The sequence below is a fragment of the Lissotriton vulgaris genome, chromosome 4_1, assembly GCF_964263255.1.
Source record: "Lissotriton vulgaris chromosome 4_1, aLisVul1.2, whole genome shotgun sequence".
In the NCBI taxonomy this organism is placed as follows: Eukaryota; Metazoa; Chordata; class Amphibia; order Caudata; family Salamandridae; genus Lissotriton; species Lissotriton vulgaris.
Genome location: NC_141691.1, coordinates 126,263,147 through 126,289,150, shown reverse-complemented (window position 1 = coordinate 126,289,150; position 26,004 = coordinate 126,263,147). Strand labels below are relative to the sequence as shown.

Genomic DNA, 26,004 nt, shown 5'->3' with positions numbered 1-26,004 from the left:
GGTCGTTTTTACTGCCAGCATGGTTTCCCCGTCTATGTACTTATCTGTACGCTTTTTTGTGGCTACGGAAGCCGGTTTAGTTGCTTCCGCTGTGGCTGTATTAGCCAATGAATTCCCTGCAACGTGAACGCCATCACGTTGAAGACTCTGTGCGTGAATCACGTGAGCCTTTTGTAGTTCTTTGTGTAAAAGAGCTACTTGTTCCCAGAGCAATTTATGCTTTATTGTGGCACCTGTGTCATCTTTGTAGTCGTTTTCGATCCAACTCTGCAGTTTATTGTTGTAAGAGTTGACGCAAAAATGAGAATCGCACACTATAAGTGTCGGGAATTCACGTTCTGCATTTTTGAGCGCCATCTTTAAAGATCTGATTTCAGTTCTCTGAACCGAACAGTTTCTTACAGATTCAGTTTTTGTTACTTTCGGTCTGAATTTACCGCACAACCAACGACCTTTAATGATCGCACACGCTGCATTGTAGGATTTGCTCTCTACGTTGAAATGCTGTACAAAGCTATCTGTATAGATTATACAGGCGTATTGTGGGAGAGGCAGAATTTCGATTGGCAGAGGATATTCTTCTTCATATTCTAAATCATTCAGTGCTTCAAATTGCGGGGCGAAATAGTATTTCACGTCTTCTGCTCCTAGAGAATCTATGTACTATATCCATTTCGGATCCAGTGACACTGTAGGCAGGTTTACTGGGCTGAATAGCGCCTCGAAGGCGGATTCCGCTGTAAGGATATTAATCCGTTTGCCGTGTGCTAGTTCTCGTTCATTTGCTAATGCGATTTGCACTGCGTTCACAGTTCTTTCTGTGCGACTGAATGTTTTTTCTGCTTGTGTGTACAAGTGAGATTTAATTGAAATTGGTACCTTTTCTCCCTCATTAGAGGTTAGGTACGTGAATCCTCATCTTCCTGGGATGACTCGGATTACAAGATCGATCGTGTTGTCACGTGTATCTAATTTTGTTTTTGCTAACATGTCTGTTTGCAGTGATCTCAAAATTTCTGTGTGTTTTTGAGTCCAATTGATTTGTTTTAAATCAGGTTTAATTAGTTCGTAGAGAGGTTTAACCCTCTCTGCGTAATTTAGGATGTAAGTTCTTCCGAAATTCAGAAAACCTAGTATGGATTGTAAATTCTTCAGCGTTTTTGGAGCTTGGAGTACAGCGCACTTCTCTAAGAAGTTGTCCGCTAGGCTTTTCCCTTCATTTGATAATTCGTACCCTAAAAACAGTACTGTCAGATGGGCAATTCGGGACTTTTTAAAGTTGAATTTGTAACCCTCTGCTGCGAACCCAAGTATAATGGTGTTCACTCTTTTCAAATGAGTATCCAAGTCGTCGTCTGTGAGATAAATATCATCTACGTAAGACAATGCTTCATCATCATAGATTTGTAGTAACTCTGTTACCCTAGCTGAGAATAGTCCTGGGCTGTTCTTGAACCCCTGTGGGAGTCGACATAATTTTTTCTGTGACCCAAATGCAGAGAAAGCGGTCAAATATCTGCTTTCTGGTGCAATGTTTTGACAAAAGAAACCATTAGAAATGTCTAATGTTGTTTTATATTTTTTCCTAACTATGTTATTCATTAGGGCTGCACTATGCGAGTTTTGTACTGCAAAAGTTTTGCAACATGTATTAAGGTGTCTGTAGTCCAAAACTAGACGATATGAATTGTCTGGCTTGGAGACAGGAAACAAAGGATTGTTCATTTGAGAGGTGCATGTTTCAATCACCCCCTGGTACTCAAGTTGATCTAAGATCTCCCTGACTTGTTTTTTAGCTTCTTGCTTTATGGGATACTGCCGTTGGGCAGTTGGTTCACTTTTTAATTGGATTTTGTGAGGTGGTGAATCCTCATCCCATCCTACATGATTTTTATACAATGCAGGTGCCTGGGCTACTGCCCATTTCCTTGCATATGTGTATTTTTGTGAATCGGTATGTGATTCGAGAAGGCAGGCATAATCACTTCTTCGCCACGAGGGCACTCCCTGACAAACTCCGGGGGCCAATCTTTTTCAGCTAACAGAATATCATAGCCTTTTGAGAGCTTATCCCAAAATAGACCCTTAATTTTCCTAGTCTTATCACCCTCTATACGCAGTGTTATTTCGTATATTTTATGGGGCTCGCTAAGTCTGGCGTCGGCAGTTTCAACCTGAATGTATTCATTCGTGTCCACTGTCTCCAGATGACTCATCAAGATCTTGCGCGCTATACTGATTTCTGCTGCACTGTCCAACATTGTCAATGCCCACTCCCCGTTTTTCAACTGTGTCCTCAGTATTCTCGGCATGGTTGATTACTCTAATACTGGCTACCTTCTTTTTCTGAAATTGAGATTTCTAATTTTGAGCAGGTTCCTTGTCTTTGGACTTGGTATGCTCTCCTGGGTCTGACCGTCCTCTTCTTTCCGAATTCTGTGGAAAAGATCGAGAGGGACGTGTATCAATACTTTGATATCTATCAGGTTTTTTTTATATTATCCCTATTTCTAAGGTTATATCTTTTCTCAGAGGGCTCCCGCTGGGGAGACTGGCGTTCTCGAGTCGGAGTTCTTTCCCTCCGTCGAGGAGACCTTCCTCTGGACTGGAAAACTTTTTCCTTGGGATTGGATTGTTTATTTCCATCCCAGCTCTTTTTAGGAGTGTTTAAATTATTTTTAATAAATAATTTTTCAGGATTTTCGAGCAGTTGGGGCTTAACTGGTTTCCCACCCAAGCTGTCTCTACCTAATTCTTCATAGCACTTTTCTATGATTTTTGCAAGTTCAACAGGATCTTTTATATCTGTTTCCCTCAACTTCTGGCGAATCGCCACAGATGCTGCTTCTCCCTTTATGTTGGCTAATAATATAGCCGTGACCTGCTTGAAATCTTTCAGTAATTTCATACCTAGATTTAAAGCGGGCTCTGGACCGAATTCATTTTGAATCTGTTTTAGCACTTCTGGTATTACCGCCATAGACGGAACACTGTGTGTTTTTGTGTAAATGGAAGCAAAGACTGTACCCCAAGTGTCGCAGTCCTCCACGTGTGGTGCGATTCCCATAGGAAGGCAGATGGTCAAGATTCTGTGTTTCTCAATAGGGGTAGTATCAGGAAATACTGCCTCTATTTGAGTGATTTTCTGGGCTAACCAGAAAGGAATTTGTTCCCGTTTTACGGGTGTTTTACCAAGACATGACTGTATGTTCTGTGGTGTAATTTTATTTGTGTTCCCCTGATGAGGGGTCAGCTGTGGTGTATTAACAGCTGGCTGGACTGTTGCAGTCCGCATTACATATTGGACTAATTGCCTATGTATTTTTATTAATGTGTTTAGCTGTACTAACAGCTCTTCTCTAGACATTTTTGCAATGTCAGGATGTGGTGTGTAGCTGGCTAGAACCGGCCACGTGGCTCCTGGTCTACCTAGTGGACCGAGCCTGGTTATGTGATCATTGTGTTTTAGGGCGCCATTAAACCAGAGCAGGTGCTCTTGAAATTTAAGTGGAATTTCAATCTCCTCGAAAGGAGCGTACTCTCCCGGAGGTTCCTCTATTTTGTAATAGTGAAACTCTTTTGTTATAGCGTTTACCGCTGGAAAGTTTATCCATGAATAGAATACCTCTGTCTGCCGATACTCGTGAGCCTCTATCACGAAAATTACTGTACCACCTTGTGGTGTCAGTCCGTTTTCTATAAGTTTAAAAGTTATAGATCTTCTTAAGTGGACCGGGATGATAATAGCATCCGGATCTGTTTCTAGGAGACTCGTGTCTTCCTCTATTAGCTGGGATGCCAGTCTAACTGCTTCCCTTTCTTCTTCACTGTCTGTCATTTTTTTTAATTTTTTTTTTTAAATGCAGGCTTTGCAGAGTAGGTCTCCAAGGAGACAAAGATTAGATGCACAATATTTTGGAACACTGTATCCTTCAACGTTGAATAAACCAGAGCTTTACATAGGAATCTCTTCCTACTAAGGTCGGGCGGATTTTAACCTTTCACCCACTCCAGACGTCTATTGGAGTATTTACGGGAGAAAGGGGTGTGAAATATGCACGACTGAGTTACTCTATAAGTCTTGCGTTAGTTTATCGCCTTACCAAACGTTAGGGCGCCATGTAGTGTAGTTCCTAGTTTCCCACAAGGCCCTGCGCATTGGAATAACATAAACAGTAGTATCGACGTGGAACTGCGGATATTCCAGGCCTCCACTGACTATGCTAAACTTAATTGGGTTGTGTTACCAACTAGCTCAGAGGTCACTGGAAACTTTCTTCTCTGCATAGGAAGTGATCAGCTTCCTTGGCACAGACAAGAAGGGATTCAGTTTTCCAACAACCGTGCAACATGACAACTTTGCTCCTCAGATCAAGAGTCAATCTCTAGGGTCGTGTGAAACAATAGACATGTATTTCACTCAGTCAGTCTAGTGCAGTTTACTTTCACGAGATGTAGAGAATAGAGAGACGGGCGTTTGTCAATAAAGGGTTAACATTTATTGAACAGTCTTTCTTCTCGTACAAGCGAAATGTATTGCCACAATTGCAATAATTGTTATTATAAAAAGTACGTACAGTAAGATAAGTATTGCGAAATAGAACTGTAAAAGCATTGATATGGTTTCTTAGCCATACAATGGTTTAAAAGTAATAAAACATATATACAGTCATATATACATTAGGCTAACATACTCAACTGGTGCTTCTAACTAAGCCTACCCCAGTGTGCCTGACCTAAGCCTAACACGTGGAAGGGGAGTAAGTAAGTAGCTTTAAGTTAAGTTGGTTTTGCCAAGGTTTGTTTCAAGAATTCTCGTCTAAGGGTTTAGTCAACACCATACCTCTGAATAGAATGATGGAGGATTGGTATCTCCTTCAGGGGTCTCTCTCGATATCCCAGTCACCCGCGAGGGTAAACCGGAAGCGCCGGGACTGGATTTCTCTGCACGAGAAAGGCAGCGGCTTCTCTCAGCGCGTCGAGGAAGGAGGGGTGACAGCGTCCGCGGGCAGCTGGAATCGGCTGGATGTCTTCGCAGAGGACGGCTGCTCAGCTCCTTAAGCGTACTGCACCATAGTTCGCGCTGTAGCGGCGATAATGGTAATCAGCAGCTTCACCACCACAGGATAGCAGGCTGCAGCGACAGAGTGCTAGATTTACCAACACAGGGTCATGCAGGCAGCTGGCATCAGCAACAGGCAACGAACTCACATTGCTTAAGGCAACGTTGGTAATATTTATACCCGACAGGTGCCGGGTTTGACGCAAGTTTGCTGGACATAAGACGTCAATTAAAGATGTCACTAGGAAGTGACAGTTATCAGTTGCTCATTAGAGTTCCATTACTAATCAAAACATAGCAAGCGGGGATTTCCAGGTTTGCTAAGTTTTTATCTTGTTGAAGAACTCGGAGTGTTATCTAGGAATATCAGATAGTGACTGCTGCTCTGTCATTGCACTAATTGGTCGCAAAGGAAGTAGCAGAGAGTCATGCTGGAATGTGGCTCTGTTCGTGTGAGGCCAGAGATGACTTTTCAGAAAATCGCACTTGAACGGTTATGCCAATATAGGGAATAAATGGATTTATAGCCGAATAGGGGCATAAGGTCACAGTATCGATCAGGAACCTAGATAAGCACGCAACAGCCCCACTTCTGAAAGATATTGTCCAGTATTGTTTGATCCAGTTCCCATTTGTGAGAAGATGTTGTCCTGCTGAGGGAGTCTGCCCAGGTGTTCTGGACTCCTGGAAGATGTTCCACCTTGATTGCGATATTGTGCAAGAAAAGCCACTTCCAGATGTTTTGCGCTTCCTTGGACAGAATGTGAGACCTTGTACCACCTTGCTTGTTTAGATAATGCATACAAGTGGTGTTGTCGGTTCTGATGAGAACTGTAGATTAATGAAGTTGAGGTAGAAAAGACTGCAGGGCCAGTGAAATTGCTCGAAGCTCCAATAAGTTGATGTGCATTTACGCCATTGCTGAAGGCCATTTCCCTCTTATGCTGAGGTCTTGAAGATGGGCACCCCAACCTTCGAGGGAAGCATCTGTAGTGATGATAAAATCCGGAATTGGAGGCTGGAAAGTGAGCCCTACGGAGACATTCTTGGATCACCTCCACCAAGAAAGCATTTCTTTCATAACTGGAGTTACTTGAACGATGTCGTCGAACTAACCTGAGATCTGGAGCCACTGATTGTTTAGCTCCTCTTGAAGTGGCCTCATTTTTAGCCGCGCCTGAGGCACTAGCAGAATTGCTGTCGATAAAATACCCAGAAAAAATGTGATCATTCTCACTGAAGCAAACTTTCTTTTTCGAAGACCTGATGCCAGAGAGAGAAGGCAATATATTCTGTCTGCGGACAAGAATGCCATGACTTGAATAGAGTCTAATTTTGCTCCCAGAAATTGTATTACTTGACAAGGATAGAGGCTTGACTTTTGGGCGTTTAATGAGAGGCCTAGAGTGAAACATTTGCAGGCATTTCGTTGTTGCAAGAGTACCCTGGAGAAAGGGTGGAGCCTTTATCAGCCAGTAGTTCAGATATGGGAATAGTTGAATACCTTGCAGCCTGAGATAAGCTGCTTCCGGAGCTAGAAATTTGGTAAAGACTCTTGGAGCCGAGCGCAGGCCAAATGGAAGGACTTTGAATTGGAAATGTGCACCTGCCACAGTGAATCTCAGGAACTTTCGATGTTTGGGATGAATTTGGATATGGAAATACGCATCTTGGAGATCCAAGGTTATGTTAAAAAAGTATTTATTGAGCGCACTGCCACCGGTTGGTTTCCTGGCGCTAGAGTAGACAGAGAATGACTCCTGAAGGCGAGAGGGGAAAGGCGATCAGTGATACGCTTGTTTAAAAAGCCATGTTTTTAAGGCTTTCCTAAAAGACATGAGATCCGGGCATGATCTGATCTCAAAGGGGAAGGTGTTCCAAAGGCGAGATGCAATAACAGCAAATCTGCAGCCACCAGAGCGTTTGCGTTTGAAAGCAGGTGTCTGGAGGAGGGCTTGGTGCGCAGAGCGCAGATTGCTGGAGGGGGTGTACCTGGTGAGGAGATTGTCTATGAATTTAGGGCTTTTGCAATGGAGAGATTTAAAGATCATGCAACCAGTTTTAAACGAGCAACGTTGGGCCAGGGGGAGCCAGTGGAGGTCCATAAGCAGAGGAGAGGCTGAGTGCCATCTGGGTTGTGCAGTGATCAGCCTGGCTGCATAATTCTGGACCATCTGGAGGCGCTTTAAGAGATAAAGGGGTAGGCCTAGGTATATGGAATTTGCATAATCCAGGTGGGACAAAACCGTGGTGATCACCACCTGGGTCATGGCTGCAGGAGTGAAGAAGCGTCGCACCTTCCGGATTTTCCGGAGCTGGAAGTAACACTTGGAGACCACTTGACCCACTTGAGTTTTTAAAGAGAGGTCGCTGTTCAGGGTCACTCCAAGTGTCTTTGCGGCAGGGGTAGGGGTAGGGGCTTTGCCCATATTGGATGGCCAGTAGTGAGGGCCCCAGAATTTGGCACTGTCCCCTGTGAGCACCAGCTCGGTTTTTCCAGGGTTTAATTTTAAGTGATTTTGGTTCATCCAGGTTTGGATGAACCGCATGGTAGACTGGAAATGAGAAATGGAGAGTGTGGAGTTGTCGACCGTAAAGAGCAATTGCAGGTCGTCTGCGTAATTAAATACAGACACCTGCATATCTCTTAAGGCCTGGATTAGCGGGAGAATGTAGATGTTAAACAGGTGGGGTGACAATGATGAGCCCTGAGGGACTCCACAGGTAATGGACCGTTTAGGGCCAACCAGGGTACCAAGACGGACCGACTGGGATCGATTCTCTAAGAAGGACTTCAGCCAGTCTGCCGCTAGGCCCCTGATGCCAGCCTGGTTGACACGGTCGATCAGTATGTCATGGTCGACCGTGTCAAAAGCAGCCCACAGATCTAGAAGCACCAGTGGGGAGTGTCTGTCAGCACAGACACGGAGCGAGTCAAGGACCGCAACTACCACTGCCTCAGTTGAGTGGGCAGGGCGAAAACCTGCCTGATGGGAATATAGACAGTTTGAGCTCTCCAAAAAGTTGAACAGATGTTTCGCGACATGGGCTTCTAATACTTTGGCCAAAAAAGGGAGCAAGGAGATTGGCCGGTAGTTTGCCATGCAGGAGGGGTCCGCCCCAGGTTTCTTCAAGAGTGGGATGACTGTAGCCTCCTTGAATTCCCGGGGTACTAGGTCGGAAGTGAGAGAAGTGTTCAGTAAGGTATGGGCCGGCGTAGGGACGGAGGACAGACAATCTTTGAGAATGTAGGGGGGCATTTATCAGAGGGTGCCCCGGACTTGGCTCTTGTCAATAACGCTAAGAATTGCTCAGAGGTCATGGTAGGAAACCTGTTTAGTGTGACCTTGATGGTGGGGGAATGGTGGACAGAGGGGGTAACGCTAGAGGAACTGGGAATGCTCACTTTGATGTCCACAATTTTATCAATGAAATATGTATTGAGGGCATCGCAGAAGGTCTGGGTTGGAGCCACCTTAGGGCGTACGCTGTCTAAGTCAGTCAGCTCATTTAAGATTGAGAAGGTATCCTTGGGTTTGTCGGTTGAGTTTAGAATACGGGAGGAAAAATAGGCAGATTTAGCGACCAGAATGGCCTTCATGTATTCCTTCCTGGCCGTGATGAACTCAGATTTTAGGTCAGAGGAGTAACCGCGGCGCCACTTTCGCTCAAGTTGGCACAGAGATAGTTTTTTGCTTTTAGGTCTTGGGAGAACCAGCGCTGAGCGTCAGCTCGCCGGGCCAGTTTGATGTTTTTGAAGGGGGCGTGAATGTCGCTAGCATTTTGGAGCCAGCCCGCTAGGTTGGACTCGGCAGAATTAATATCGGAGTGTGGGAGAGGAATCGTATTGTTTAGTGTTTTTATGAATTCTGGTTTGTCAAGTGTTTTCCATTTCCTTGCCCTGCAGCAAGTTAGCGCGGTGGGTGATTTGGTTGCAGGCCACGTAAGTTCGAATTTGAGGAGAAAATGGTCTGACCAGAGGCAGGGAATGGTGAGTGGGGGTGTGAGTGGAAAGTTGGACCAAATGTGATCTAGAATATGACTTTTACAATGGGTAGGCAAGAGAACTTGTTGGGAGAGGTTCAGGTTTGTGAGGAGCTCAGTGAGCTCACAGGATTGAGGGCCTTCCGAGGGGTCATTGAACCAGTAATTAAAATCACCTGCCAAAAGGATCTGAGAGTGTTCCATGGCTAAGTTGGCGATTTGTTCACTAAAAAAAAAAGGGAAGGATGTCATTGATTTAGGAGGTCTGTACAGAAGTACGCACAACATAGTAGTGTTAGGGGTTTCAAACTTTAAGACAAGATTGTCAATGTCTGGTAAGTTGATAGAGATAAGAGTGGTGGTTTTTAAGGAAGAGTGGATGATTGCTGCCACCCCCCCACCAGACCTGCCACCGGCACGATCTGCATGAATGATGTAATAGTTTGGGGGAAGTGCAGCTAAAATATCTGGGGCAGAGTCTGGAGTCAGCCAGGTCTCCGTTAATAGAAGGACATCAGGGTGCTCTGTAATCAAAAAAAGGAAGATATCCTGTTGATGTTTGACCAGAGATCGGGTATTTAAGTAGAAGAAGGTCAGGGAGTGAGGTTGGGGAGTAGGCTTGGGCCGAATGAGACGGGCATTGTACGGTGTGGAAAGCATTTCACCAGGGCATGTGCAGTTCACTAAGATCCCTAAATTGTTAGCTTTAGTGTGGGTGACTCTCGATATGTGACCATGTCCGTTGTTGTGGGATAGAAGGGCAGAACGAGAATAAGGGCAGAACCGGGCAGCATGCCTCGCCCCGGGACCCGGTTGGGCGTGGACGGGCGCAGACGGGCTTGCCTTAGGCGCGCCTTCGTCGCGCAAACGACGCGCCCGCTGCGCGACCAGAAGATACACATTTTTATACAGGAAGGGAGATCCCGGTGGGGGGCGTGGCCTCTCGAAAAAGGGGCGTGGCCGGTGTCCGCGGCGGGAATGGCGGCACTGGGTTTTGCGGTTTGTTGTGCAGCAGCGTTTAAATCCGCTGTGCGGTTTGGTTATCCAAAGCGTGTGAAGCCCTGAACAGGGTACAGGAGATAAGTGCAGGTAGGTTAAAAGCAGGAATTAGTGACACTCAAAATATTTAAAAAGGTTGTCATAAAATCTGCATGATCTAGAAGCTGAAGAATTTCCTGGAGTGTTACCATGCGAAAGGATTTCTTCTGAAGGTACTTGTTCAGCATTCACAAGCCTAAGATTGGCCTCCAATCCCCAGATTTTTTCTTTATCAGGAAAAAGCGAGAATAAAATCCTTTTCCTGTTTGAGAGAGAGGAACTTTTTCTATTGCCCCTTTTGACAACATAGCTTTCACCTCTTTCCCGAGTAGAGAAAGATGCAGTGGGTTTTTCTTTAGAGGTGGATGAGGAGGGGGAAATTTGGTGAACTCCAGGGTGTGTTCAAATTTTATGATATCTAATACCCACTTGTCCTTGGTTATTTTCATCCAATTGTTGAAATGTTGGGAAATATTTGGAATTTTGAATGCTTGAGGCATGTCTGGTGCAGGTGCAATAGGAGTGTCACTGCCTTCTGGCAGAATCTCTGCCTTGAGGTAGACGTCTCTTCCGTTGTTGCCTGTAGGCGGCCCCTGGAGGATTGTTGTAGGTTTGCTGTTGTTGTTGGTAATTATATCCGCATCGACCCTGGTTCCCCTGTTGGTATTTTTGGTAACTCCCATGAAAGGAGTAGGAACCTCTGCCTCTTGCTCCACGATAAGGTGTCTTCCGATACTGCAAGGTACCCAATGATCTTGTAGTATCTGTGCCCTTTTTGATTTCCTCCAGTGCGTCATCAATATGTTTGCCAAACAAGAGGTCGCCATCAAAAGGCATATCCAGGATTTTCGTCTGTATTTCAGGGCGAATATTTGTGGATTTAAGCCAGCACTGACATCCAAGTGTAGCCGCTCCGGCGAGTTGACGGAATCCGAGAGACGCTATATCCATAGAGATAATTATGACTTCGGAAGCGGCTATTTCGCCCTTCGTGAGAATTTGTCTTGCCTCCATTTTCTTCTCATCAGGCAGATATTCCATATAGGGCGAGATGTCTGACCACAATTGTCGATCATATTTGCCTAAAATGGCTAAACAATTCGTAGCCCGAACTGTAGCGCCTGCCATGGTGGTAAAGCGTTTGCCTATGTTGTCAAGGTGCCTCCCATCTTTGTCAGAAGCAGCTGTTATTGGAGTGGACGGATTGCGAGATTTTCTCTGCGCTGCCTGAGAGATAACCGAGTCTGCTTTAGGGTGACCCGAAAGGCAGCCAGGTGCATCATCCGGCGCTTGTATTTTTTGTCAATCCTAGGGAGGATTGCAGGAATCTTTAAAATCATATAAAAACACTGTCTTCTGTACTGGTATGGTCAGGTGAAACCTAGAAGATGCCCTTTCCATAATGGCATGGAAACCTCCTATGTCCTCAGGAGGAGAGTCTGCAGCTGGAGGAACCGGTGAAGCTGGAGTCGGGATCAGATATTCACCCATTCATCTACGGTAGTGGGTGAATTAGGAATTTCTCCATCCTCTGCAACCGTGTCCCCATCATCATATTGCAGCAGCTGTGAAGTCAACGTCACCTGGGGCTCAGAAACTGGCGTAGCAGGTGTCACAGGTTGCATCTCTATAGGTGCAGAAGCTTGTTGTGGAGCTGGAACTGGAGGAAAATGGCTATTATAGTCTTTCAACATTGCCGTAAGGTCTTGAAGCAAAGTTGCAGGCATTTGAACCACTGGCTCTTGATGGCACAATTCTTGAGATCCTCTTAAAGACTCACATGGTTCATAGTATTCCTCCTCTTCATCATCTTCTTGATATTTTATTCTGAGTTGTGAAGGGTCATGTGCCTGTCCATAAGGATCATTGTCATCTTCAGATTCCTCCAAATATTGGCTAGGAGGGAAAGGTGAAATGTGTGACACATCATGGTAAAATTGTCTGGTAGACGATAATTTAGAGCTCAAAATCGGCATGAATTGTAAAGGCGTGGGTTTTTTACGCTTTAAAGGGGCAGAAATATATGTCGATGGTGATTCATATTCTACTGAGATGGCTGTAACAGACGGCACCGTCGATGTTGTGATCATAGACGGAAAAGACATCGTCGACGATGTGGTCGCCGACGTCATGGTTGATGTGGTCGTCGACGGTGGACTCGCCGTCGAGGGTATAATCCTCGTTGACGGTGAGATCGTCAACGGTATCGTCGTCGACGGTGGGCTCGTCAACGGTAACGTTGTCGACGGCGGGCTCGTCAACGGCAACATCGTTGACGGCGGGCTGGTTGACGGCGGGCTTGTCGACGGCGGGCTCGTTGGCGGAACTTGAAGCATCGTCGACGGGATCCTCGACGACTAAGCCGGCGTCAACGTGATGAGAGTCGTAGACGGCATAGGGACACTCGTCGACGGCGCCGTAGATTTCGTCGACGGTGTATTTTTCTTTGACGCTGAAGATGCACTCACCTACTGTGGCGATTTGCTTGTCGGGGAAGATTTTTACACGTCGACGGAGGGTCCTGAAGAGATTTAGAGGTCGTTTTCAGAGAAACCTTCACCTTATCTCTAGATTTTACCTCAGAAGAGACTTTTTTTTTAGAGGAAGAGTGACCCACCTCAGAAGAGGATGTTTTGAAGGTCCTACTCAGCTTCTCAGGAGGATCCCCAGGCTTATCCCTCTTCTTGGATATGGGGGTGGACGCTTGAGGACTAATACTGCCTTCACCTTCAGATACCACTTCAGATGATGCCACCAACTTCTCCAACCAAACCAACAGGCGTCCTTCTCGATCCTTCAAGGTCTTGGCAGGAAAGGTTCTACAGATCCTGTAGTCCTTAACCTTGTGTGCTGGGTAGAGACAGTAAATACATTCCTTATGTGGGTCCTCAGTGTAGTTACTTCTTCCCACATGAAGAACAGGCCAAAAACAAACTCTTCTTGGAATCAGACATACTTTTTTTCAGGAAGAAAGATTTAAGGAAAAAAAACTGAGCAGAGCTCAGGGAGACTTCCCTAACACAGGAGGTGCAGTAGAAAATCTGAGGGTTTGCCTCTCTGTGGGCAAGGTTCAAGAGGGTGCTGCTGCCTGTTTGGCTGGTTTCTAAGTTGGTTCTTTTTTACAAAAAGACTAATATAGGCTAATGTAGTGACTTTGCTATACACTATAGCCTATGGTATAATGTTATGACTATAATGCATATGTTTTATTGTACCGCGAGACTCCCACCTCGTCGGCGGGGATGATTCGAAGCATGTGAATCTATGAAAGATACCCCAATACTGGAGAATTGAAAATGCTCTAGACCTACCCTTTTGCACAAGTAGCGTCTGTGGGACTGCAGGAGGGGTATATTAAATTAGGTATCCTGTGCCCTGGGCTGATCTCCCCCAACTCCTGCTGGGAGGGCGGTGGGCCTTGACGGGCACACCATTTACAGGGGGCTCAGGTGGCAACCATTTGGGAAAGGGTGGGTGACATATGTATTGAAGTGTGCACCATACTAAAAAATGCTTCCTTTTGGGTGGCTTAAGACCTTTTTAAGACTTAAAAACACCAAGAATGTGAGACTCTGGATTAAAGGGAACTGCAAACCACTGGTGATCTATATCTTAATGACACCTACATCACCTTGTCGGAGGCAGGCGTACTGCTTGGGATCGGTCCGGGACAATTTCTACAATACGCTGCTCTGTCGCGCACAGCCCGTGGTTACTTAGACGAATAAGTGGAATGATACACACGAGGTGAAATGTTGGACCCAGGGTCACAGAGAGGTTTGGTTTACTGTCTGTATGCAGCCACCAAAGGAGAGAGACCAACGGATATAGTTAAGTCACGGATTAACAGGGATGGCGATCTGGAGGTCCCTATAACAGAGGTGGAATGGCGTAGGGCAAAGGCACAGGTGCGGGAGAAGGCAAGCAATGCGAGATTGAAACTTACACAGTTCTATTACCTCCATCGAGCTTATTTAACACCTCAACATCTGAGTCACATTCACCCTACTAGAGTGGTGGATTTTGTGAGATGTGGAGTCCCTCTGGACAGATTTGCCCATGTCACATGGGATTATGAAATGTTACGACAACATTGGGTAGAGGTTAGATCAGCGATAATTCACGCGAACGGAGTTCGTTTGGCACTCACCATTAAACACTGTTTGCTAGGTCTCCCACCTCTCCCCAGAGAGAAAGGCAAGATGGGTTATAAATTTGCGCTTTTGGCCTTAGTCCTTGCCATGTGCTGAATAGCTATTCACTGGAATCGGGCTGCACCCCCAACACATGATAAATGGAAATCAGATCTATTGGGAGTGGGCCGTAGCAGAAGGAGGTAAGTCTTTGTAGGGTCCGCACACATGAAAATGCAGAGAGGGATCTGGACCGGTGGGAGATGATGAATGATTACATAGTTGGGAACCACGGTGAGTTATCACTGGACTTTGATTTGTTCTCAGGCCTCAGTTGGAACTAGGCACTCTACCGCTTCTTCCGAACTATGATCAGAGAGATAGACAGCATGAGAGTGTTTCTCATATTGTGTCCTCTGGTGAAAAACAGTATACTTTGCTGCAACTGTGGGAGTAGAGACCCCCATGGCTTGGCTTCCTTCAAAGTATTCCAGACCCAAATCAGACTTCTCCCCAAATAAATGAGACCCGTCATGAGGCATATCTATGAGTGATGCCTGCACGTTTCCAAAGTAGACTATGGATCACATCCATGCATGATGTTGAAGCACCACACTAGTTCCAAAAGCTCTGCCAAGCAGTCAGTAGAGTCTAGTCAATCATCTGATGTATATGACAGCGTCCTGAGGCTCCTGGATGGTTTGCGCCATGGTGGCCCGAAATTCACGGAGTGCCTGCAAGATACCCCGGGGAGCGTGGTAATATCATCCTGATAAACAGCAGTGACTGACCAAACTCAGGACTAAGCTGGCTGATGAAAACATTAATTTCCAAATGCCTCAATTTACGACTGTCTGCCTGGAAGGATCATAGGGAAAGAATTGAAGTTTAGACTGCTGGTGGAAACTTGGACCAGCAGACTATTTTGTGTGGGGTGTTGAATTAAGAAATCAGAGTCACCTGGCGCCATTCTCTTTGTTGAACAACAACAAGTCTTAGCCCAGGTGCCCAGAAACTTGTCTGTCAGGCACTAACTGAAAGGCAACAGACGTTAGGAGGAAGCCTGTCGAGGCTGTAGAACTTCTGGCAGAACGTTTGACTACCATAGAAGTAAGTTATAAGTTCAAGAACTAAACTGCGCAAGGTATTACCACACCAAAGGAAACCCTCCTCTGTTGATGGTGCGTCCTCATCACCCTGATCCACATAGTCAAGGTGTATAGGTGGGCCATCTTGAGGGAGACCCCAAAGAAGTCTCCCCGGTGTTCACTCAGTTTGTTGAATGTGTCTGTCATCTCATGGAGCAGTTTCTTTGTGTCTGAGTTTAACGAGCGACTCCTGCTGGAAATCCACGACCATGCCTTCTCCCGCCAGTATGGACAGTGGGACATCAGAAGCAAACAACCCCAATCTCCAAGGTTGAGGCTCAAAAGCCCCTACTCGCCCTGTGGTCTCCCAAATGGCCTCTGACAAACTCCTAAACATTTTTCTACGTGAGATGCAGGGTTCAGCATTTTATTCTCAGTTTCACTAGGAGCCAGTGGAGTGCTTTCAACGCGGACGTGACATGAGGCTGTCACCTGTCATCTAGGCACCCTTTGGCTGCCTGGATTCTCACAGTTTTAAGCCTGCCAATGTGTTTCTTGGGGGAGGCCTATACAAACTATGTTACAGTAAACTGGAATTGCCAATACCCGTGCTACACTTACCTCTAGTCGGTTATTAGTTTGCAGGACAAGTTTTTGGTCCTTTGTCAACTGCACTCATTTGAGGAATAAAACTTAAATCTGGAATGAAAAATAATCCACCTGTTTCTGGCTTGTGCTCTGCCCCTAACTATTAACTGCAGGCTGCTGGGTTATGTCTGCGGATGTTCCCATAGAAGGTGTAAGATCCAAAGTCTATGTCAAAGGATGTGTGTCAGCATCATCTGTTACTGTGATGACATTGAGTAAACAAACTGCAGCTCGTCTCCCAAGAACTGCTGTGCTTGTGCCTCCCCTTCTATTGTAAAGTTCTTTATTAGCGGAAGCAGTTTTGAGATTTCAGTTCACAGACCACTCAAATGCTAGAAGAACCAACCAATCAGAAAGTCGATTCGGTGTGTGCTTTCTACTGGCATGGACTCAGAGCACTGAAAATGCCAAGTATTATTACTACTTATAATAGAGGATATAATAAGATCATAAAAATACTCAAGAGAATCTGGAGACTAGTGTAATGCGAGCCTGTAAAAGGCAATACAGTTAACACTAGCCCCAATATTACTGTATGCAAGCCAAGATCCAGATATTTTGACGATAAGAAAGGCATCAGGGTAGCTACAACATGTAAAGGGCTTTAAGAAATGGCTGAAATGTAAAGCACACAAGGGAGCGATCTCATCTATGACATTTCAACTCCATGAATAACATGGCCAAGAAAATCACCAAATGTTTGACATATAAAACTGAATTTGCAATGTGTATTTTAAGTTGTTCATGTCTAAAACAATTATATTGGTAGTATGGTTTTTCCAAGAGAGAAACATTCTTAAAAATGGGAGGGCTATTTATAAAAAAGGGTGAAAATTATCCAGTGGTCAAACACCTTAGGGACATACATAGGGGTGATAACAAACTGCTCAGATATTTTGTTATAGACTGTGTGCCCAAAATAATCAGATTAGGAACTAGGCTATTGGCATCACAGATTCTAAATGAGCTGCTAAACCTATTGAGAGAATCCAAACAGAATACAATTTGAATTTTTGTGTGACAATAAGTTAATTACCCAATTGGGCAAATAGTATTTTCTCTCTACATATAAATTAAGAATTAGTTATATACGACATTGAAAATTCTTATTTTTTTATAATCATTTATACGGATGTATGGCGTTGTCAGGGTGAACATAAAAAAATAATTTTAAGTATGCCTTGTATGTTGTTTGATGAGTGAAAATAGTCCTTTTTCATAAAACGTGTGTGTGTGTGTGTGTGTGCATGTGTCTCAGTCATTCTCATAGTGGTGCTCAATAGACTATCTGCCACACGATCTAGCTTCATTCTTGTAAAAGGAATCATGCTTTACAATGCATAAGATTATTATTTCTATGAAGAGAGATATTTATTTTACCTTTGTGAGAACTTGTGGCCAACTGATATCCATTCCCTCTCAATAAGAGTCTGCAATGACAAATACAGAAGAAAGCACTAAATGTGCAAATCTAACATTTTGAGGTGAATGAAAGAAACACACAAAGAATCCCAGAATGGTAATACTTTTCATAACTTCTTTAATATGAACAGTTGCACATATGGATTCAGTTCAGGAGGTACCACCCCAACTGCCGATGTAGGAAATTCACAAGAATGCCAGGGTGCAATCAAACTAATTAACGTCACTTAAGAACACAATTTGCAATCCCTTTATTGCAATGAAGTAGTTCACATGAGAGGAGATGGAAGTGGTTACTTTGCTCCAATGGCTATCACCCAGGGATGTGGAACTCCTATAGCCCGACTCCCTGGACATATGGTTTGGGGCCTACTTGTCCTTGGGACAAGTAGGCCCAACCCCCTGAAGCACAAACCCTTTTGCTGCCAGTTTGCAGAACTACATTATGGATCAGGTAAGGGCACTGTTTGCAATTAAGGTAATATTTTTGCCCATTAGTTAATGCTGTTCAAACTTGCATTTATGGTTCATCAATTGAAAGCTTTCATTATTAGGCTCCAACTGCACTACTGACAGTGGTTCCAGTATAAAAATGTGTACACACGTTTTCAAAATTTAGCAATACGAGTCTATGTATAATACTCCCTGAATGCTCTCTGAATTTATGCAAATATTAGCAGAAACTACTGTCAAATTTCAGGTACAATTTCTTTGCAGCATCATTTAGTAACATGTGTTGATGCATGCTAGTATTTCCTAACAATATTCATAATGGAAAATCAGTGTAACTAGTTTCAATAAGATTATGGAAAACAAAAATAAACAAGCAATGGCAAAACCAGTAGGTCTGAATGTGGTGCTCCGTGTTTTAGTTGTCAGTGTGACTTGTTTTGGCATGGTTTTTGTAAAACCTTATTGGTGTGGGTGCTACAGGGCCATCACCATTATAACAAACATTGGGAAAAGCAAACATTGTTTTTCGTCTCAAAAAGCGCACACTGTCACAGCACTGAACAAAACGACTGTGTGCCGATATGCTCCTTGTGAAAGAGCAGAAAGCAGTCACTCACAGTGAAGCCCACCGATATAGAGAGAGAGAGACAGAATTTTAATAAACACAAAAGGTCATGGTCAATGCCAGACCAAATTAGCACATTAGGGGCCCAATTATTAAAGAAAGTCTCAAAAGTAAACCCATGGGATATGTCTTTGCATTCAGTGCTATATGGCTTTCGTGAATTGCCAAGAATTTACAGAAGTAGGCTAAGAAAAAGTAGTCCTAGAAAATATTTGTGAACTGCATTTTAGCATGAGCAAATATGCATGTGTAGATTTGCTCATGCGAAAATCTGAGTGCTTGGAAGTTCACTTTCCTTCCAAACACTTCTTTTTACCAACTCTGGAAGAAGGTTTATGTCTGCCATTGTCAGGAGTACATTTCCAACATTTCTCAGTATGGGAAAAGATTAGAGAAAACTTGTTGAAACCCCTTAAAACATGCAAGTTAGTTGGTTTGTCATGACTCAAAACGGCATTCTAACCCTGGAACTATTGCTTACCACTACTTTCAGCCCCAGTTTGTAGATCTGCAGAAATGTGGCAACATAAGGGGATTGCAAGTATTAAAACACTACTAATGTATGAGTCCTGGCATAATCCTAGAGACTATATCAGAGCTCTTGTATAATAAGATTGCTCCCCTAATTTATCACTGCACTACATGGCACCAAGCTGTTACAGGACAAGTAGATTTATGAAGTAACTTGCCCCATGGACAATTAGATAGTTTATCAAATTCCACACCTGTGCTATCACTAGAACTTATTTCAGGGGAGCAGGAGTCTTTGTTACCTCATATGCTTTCCCAGCCGACCAGAACAGATAGCAGATTAGTCCTTTGTTTCCAACAAACACAGAACTAGGAAGAAAACATCAAGTATAATGGCACCCACTCACACACAGTCACACAGGAACTCATATTAACTATGTTAAAAGAGTAATCACTCATTAGTAGCACACAAACTATACTAATTTAACTTTGTTGGTATCTTAACACTCAAACACCTTTAGAAAACACTTACAATCATTGAAGGATGTCATAAAGGACGTCATTTGAGTTATCAGTGGTCTCACTGAACAGGTCATGAGTGATGTAATATGTGAGGTCATAAGCAGTGCATTGGAGGGCATAAGTTCTAGTGAGCTCAGGTAACTCAGTGCTAAATTTCACTAATTCTACATTTTTTGAAAATTCTATTTCCTAACTATAACGCCCCTGTAACCTTTGTCTTTTTTTTAAAGGAATCTATATGGTTTTTTAACTGGTAATTGTGTTTGCAGTGTGGTGGAGTAAGAGGGTGGGGACTACAACCATCTCTCAGGAATCCTGCTGTGTCGGACTTACTTGAGGTAAAAGGAGTGCTTCTGGGCCCCCAAGAACCCTTAGCATCCAGTAGAACTTCAACCCCCAACCACCAGTGAGCCAGGAGGCGCATTTGCAGAGTGGTGGAGAAAGGGGGCATGGTCTTGGATGACCTCTCAGCAGTTCCGCCATGTGGGACTTACTGAAGGTAACATGAGAGCTTGTTGGCTCACCAGGACACTCTAGAGTCCAGGGAACTTCATCGCCTAACCAGCACTGCGCCAGGAGGCATGTTTGCAGAGTAGTGGAGAAAGAGGGCGTGGCCTCCGAAGTCCTCTCAGCAATCACACTCTGTTGGACTTATTGTAATAGGGCTTGTTGACCCCCAAGGACCCTCTACAGCCAAGGGGATTTCAGCACCCAACAGGCAGTTCGACAGAAAGCACGTTTGCAGAGTGGTGGAGAAAGGGTGTGTGTCCTCTGGCGATTTGCCAATCTCTTTTCCCCCTTTTATTCGGGAGGGGGCCACATGGTCCCCCTTCCCTGAGCCAATTTCAGCCTGTGGACTCTATCCCCCAGCGCCATGCCTATTTTGAATGTTGGATGGGGGCCATGTGGCCCCCCCTCCTCAGGCTATGTCCCCCTCGCATTTAAATAATTAATTATTGCCCTGGGAGGTGGTGGGCCCCCCGGACACTATTACATATACCCCCGGGGATTTGGCCCACCCAGGCGCTTTTTTCAAAACAAGCATGCAAGTCGAAGGAACCCCCAATTTTGAAAGTATGGCAAGAGGACTTGTGGGTAGAGTTCTAATTTGTGGAGTTGTTGCTGCATCCTTCTGAGAAGGTCTGCAAACTTGTTGTCTGTTCCCGGAAGGTATGTCGCCAACAGGTGCATGTTGTGAAGTAAAGCCCAGTTCCATATGGTCTGAAACAGGTGTGCTAGCTGTGAAGAAGACCATGTCCACCCTCCATTTTTGTAGATAATATACTACTGTCATATTGTCTGTCCGGACTAGTACAACCTTGTGTAACAGGTGAGAAAGGAAAGCTTTCAGTGCTAAATAGATCGCCTGAATCTCTAGGTAGTGATGTGTGGAGATTAATGTCGTGCATCACAAAGACCTTGTACTGTTAGGCCTTGTAGGTGAGCACCCTATCCAGTCTGAGATGAATCTGAGGTGTCAGTGATGTGGGGAACAGGGTCCAGCAAAGGTTGCCCTTTCAACAGGTTGTTGGTGTTCCACCATTGCAGAGAACAGCCAGTGTGGCGATTATCTATAAAGTTAGTTTAAAGTCAGGTATGACCCCTTGCCTAGTACAACCGAATACAAAGGGCTTGCCTTCAAAACAGCTCTTTAGAATCACTAGTCCTTTAATGGGGCTCTTGTTTACAGATCTCCTGGCCCCAGAAATATCTTTTTAGACAGGAATACCACATTATGGGACATCAAAGCCAATTCTTCTGACTTCACCATTTTCGGCGATTTTAATTTTCACTTGGAGAATAATAAGGATAAAGATACTATCGATCTCCTCTTGGGACTCTCACAGTTAGTTGAAAGATCCCACACACTCTACATAAGCACTCTACATACAGTAGATGGAATTTTCTCTGACAGCCCCTTTTTTCAGGTGTCTTCTACCTTGCCACTTACATAGTCGGACCATAGGGCAGTGATCTTCCAACTGAACTTGGTAAATCATCTTTCCAAAGAGACCTTGGCTCAGGCGGTCTCTATCGTCTATGGCACAAAATCTCCGCAGACCAGTTTACTGACTCTCAAATTGGATCCATGGCAAAAGCAATATCTGACCTAGATGCAGAAACGGAATCGTATCACCAATGGATAACTTCAAGTATTAATAGACTTTCTCCTTTAAAACGTGACAACAATAACAGATCCTCGCCAAGGGTTCCCAGTTTGACGAGGAAATTAGAACCCATAAGCAACTCTGTAGAAGATTAGAAAGAAAAAGGCGGGCCAACAACAGAATAGAAGACAAAACATTATACAAAGCGACGATTCAGAATTACCAAAAATTGCTGACAAAAGCCAAGACTTGCTATTTTATTAATAAAATCAAAACTACTATTAATAGCCCTAAAGAGAACTTTGATAAAGTGACCAAACTGAGTAAACTCCCAGAAGCTAAAATCCCAATGCGGATAAATCATTCTGTAATAAACTAGCCACCTTTTTTAAAGATAAAATAGAGGTCATCTTCAATAGCTTTGTCATGAGTCAGACCTATGACGATGCTTGCAGCCCTGACACCGTGAAGGATGATTTGCCGGGTGATACAGAGAATCTCACCAACAATTGTGTGGGAGCCAATTTAGCTGCCTTAGAACAAGAACATCGGCTGCACAGGGACAGTATTCTTCAATCATTAACACCCCCCCTCACAGAAGAACAGGTTGCTGTACTTTTTGATCAAATCCAATCAGGGTCACCCCTTGATCTCTGCCGCCCAAGAGTTTTGCACCTAGCTTCAGATGTTGTCCCCGACTATCTCTGAACCATCTTTAATTAGATGTTTTCCTTAGGATACTTCCTCAAGAAAAGGAAAATTGCTTCTATTCTTCCTCTTTTAAAAAAAAAGAATCTTGATACTTGCAGTCCCAGTAACTACAGACCCATATCTAGTCTTCCTTTCCCTGCAAAGATGGTGCAAAAAAGCTATGATCACGGAGTTCTCACAGTTTATCCATAATCATAATCTATTGGTTCTGTCAAAATTTGACTTCAGAAGCCAGCGCAGTACGGAGTTGGGTCTGATTACAGCCACAGAGCATATCAGAAAAACACTAGATAGTGGAGGCAACAGTGCCATATTCCTGTTAGACCACTCGGCAGCGTTTTATACAGTGAACCATAGTCTTTTAATCAAACACCTTTTTTCCTCCGGTATAAGAGACAAGGCCCTTAAGCTCCTTCAATCTGTTTTTTCAGATAGGGAGCAATTTGTAGAACTAAACGGCATTAGACCATAACCTTTTAAACTACCCTGTGGGGTACCTCTAGGGTGAGCATGGAGTCCAACCCCTCTTTAACTTGAATGTAAAATGTTTAGCGCTACTGATTAAAAGCTGCAGTTTCACAGTGGTCTCCTATGCTTATGACATCCAAATTGTGGTGTCTGTCACTGAAGATCTAGAGAGGAACGCCATTTGCTTCAATGACTGCATGCAACATATTGGGAGACGGATGTCAAATATTTGTCTGAAGTTGAACTCTGATAAAACAGAGGTTCTCCTTTTTGATAATCGTACACTGTTCTGGTCTCCTAAGTGGTGGGCCCAAGGAACCGTCTGCTCTCCCGACCCCTGTCACTGAAGTAAAAAACGTAGGAGTTCACTTTGATGATAAACTCTCTTTTTGAAGGTTAAGCAAAGACCATCACTTAATCCGGTTTTCTAATGTTCCCATTTATTCCATTGGACTTGCGCAAGGCAGTGATCTCAGCACTCATCTTTTCTAAAATTGATTGTTGAAGTGGACTGCTCTTAAGTACGTATAAAAATACCCTGCACAAGCTCCAGGTTGTTCAAAATGCAGCTGCAAGACTACTTCTCAGGATACCTAAATATCAATCTGTCTCCCACACTCTCCCTTTACTCCACTGGCTCCCGGTGAAGAAGTGGATGGAGTTTAAAACTACCTGTATAGATTTTAAGGCCCTGCACCTTGAGTGCACAGAATCCATAGGACAGTTTTTCTTTACAGGGTCCCTAACGATCTTATCTGCGGGTCTCATCATGATGGTAACACAGGCAGATACTGTGTCCCCCTGTGGGTAGAAGCTATTGTGCCAAATAGGAAATCCTACTTGAGGGGGTTCCTTGTGGAGCTGTACATTATGGAAAGCTGCCGTTCTCGAAATTATCACGTTGTAGGGGGTTGCGTCCTCAGAAGGGGTAGGACAAGCTAGGTAATGGTCAGGATTATTTGGGGTAGTGGGATCCGTGTCATATATATCCCATTGGTCAGGATCCCCTAAAGGCCCTCCTAACCCACCAGCGTCCAAATGTGGAAACCTTTGAAGTGATGTGCCAGTGTGTTATGTTGGGGGGACAATTTCTGTGGCGAATGAGGGGAAGTGGGTTGGTGGTGAAGATGGTGTAGGAGGAGGCAGTGTAGGAGGTGGTTGATAGGCAAGGCTAATGGCTGTGTCCTTTGTTTACTTCCTGGGAGGAAGAGGAAGATGTAGTGCCTCCTTACATGTCAATTTCCTCTTTAGAAGTGGAGGAGAGGAAGGTGAAGCAATAATCTGACCAGTTCAAACTTAAATTCCAATTTTTTGCTTGAGAATATCCATCTCTTCCAGAATGGGTTTGATAGAATACTTTGAAGCCAATAATGCTTTTGATGTTTTCGGCTCAGAAGGTTTTGGTTCTTAGGGTTTTGATGTGTGATGCTTCATCGGCCCGAGGGAGATGGAATCGGCTGCCGGGCAGTACCGAAGTTCGGGTCTGTGCCAAAGCATGCTCTCTGTCTGCAGAGGTCAATGCCGAATGCTTTGCCATGGTTCTAAACTTCGTCGCCGGGCCCGAGGGCGTGGTGTCTGAAACAGTTTTTCAGATCAGACCATAGCCAGAAGGCAGAGGTGGACCAGCGACCTCTAATAGTCGGAGCATTACAGCCAGATTTTTTGGTCGACTTGGATGAAGGAGCAGGGATCACAGTACTCATGGATTGGACGGATGGGATTTCCTGCATCTCAATGTCTACCTCAACGTCAGAGTCGGAGCTGTCCTTGATGGAGAAGGTCTCTTTGTCCTTTGGCGGTTTGCTCTTCTACAGCATGCTCTCCGCCAAAGATGTCTTGAGTGCCATCTGTGGCCCATTGGGACATTATGAGAAGACGAGCTCTCGGGCCCGCAGTGTTTCCTTGACCAAAAACTCATGCACGTGTTGCTGTCAGCTCCTTTGTGATCGAGTGAAAGACACAGATTACACACAAGGTGTGGGCCTGTGTGCGGATATTTCGCATGGCAACACGGGCAGAATCTTAAAGGCGTGCGTTCCGTTACAAGGCACTCATCTTTGAAGAAGCTGGTAAGACGCTAAAGGAAGGCCAGAGAGGGCGGTGCTCCAAAGGGCTCTAGGACGAACAAATTCGAACCAAAGAGTTTTGCGAATGAACGCAGATGTTGAAAGTGCAAACGAGAAACAATATCCCCGAGGGCAGTGAAGAACGGAAGAATCAAACCGAAAGGAGTCGAAACATGAAGCGAAGTCACAGACGTCCAAACCCAATGACATAGAGAAAACAATCTAATTATGGACTTGATGCCTATGGGAACTATCACCTTGAGGAGAAGTCACTCAATCTTGTGACTCGAAAGACTTCTTTGAAGAAAAAACACTTGCACAACTAAAAACCCAACACTAGATGGCAGAAGTATGCAGAGCAAGTCACGCTACAGCCACACATGCCATCGAACATAACCGTTATCAGTGCTCACGCCAAGGCCTAGCTGGGCTGGTGACAGCGCAAAAAAGCAAAACATATAACAACTTTGCTAGTAATGGGTCTACATGGTCAGAACTACACCAGGCTACAGCGCCTTGCGTAAACAACTGAAGATAGACTGACCACTAGAATACAATCCACAAGTTCAGTAGGAAGACTTAAAGCAGTCAACTGTTGTCACTCAATTTCCAGGCATGGAGGTGTAGGTTGTGCAGTACCCTACCCAGCTACAGTGACAGGAGATCCTTTCGAACCAGCAGCCTGATTGGAGTACAGATGCCCATACCCAGAAGTTCCAACTTTCACTCTCCTGGCCCAATCTGGAGTCATTACGATGACTTGGGCCAGGTCGTTCCTGGTGTTGTTCAGGTAGTAAGGCATACAGGAGCCTTAAGCTCCAGTTAGGAGAAATGATTCTTTAAGACAACCTTCCTGGGAACTCCAGTGTACAAAATTGTTGGCATCACGTAATTGCAGCAGTGGTGAAGAGATCAAGCCAGGGTTCTCCCCATTGCTAAAAGATGTCATGCACCACCTCAAGGTGTAAGTGGCAGTTGAAATATGCTAAGTGTTGTAGGCAGAGTTCATCCACTCTGGAATTCAAGAACCCAACAGGGGTGGCTCTGCTCGTAAGAACCTGAACCAGCCCTCCCTTGATGGTCAGCAGCATGGCCTGCAAAACAAAGCAAATGGCCTGCAACTCCAACAGGTTGATGTGGAACCGGATTTCTGCTGGAGACTAGAGTCCATCCCAACCCAGAAGTGATGTGTCCTTCACCATCAG

The 26,004-nt window shown here is 44.6% G+C and overlaps 1 protein-coding gene across 2 annotated transcripts in view; it reads right to left on the bottom strand.

Moving 5' to 3' along the window:
• Positions 1–26,004, bottom strand: part of MTMR8 (myotubularin related protein 8) — a 682,512-nt gene that overhangs the window by 113,536 nt on the left and 542,972 nt on the right. For both annotated transcript variants that reach the window (XM_086918376.1, XM_086918377.1), the window contains one exon: positions 17,334–17,383. In XM_086918376.1, the coding sequence (XP_086774502.1) occupies positions 17,334–17,383 (50 nt within the window). The remainder of the gene's footprint in view (positions 1–17,333; positions 17,384–26,004) is intronic.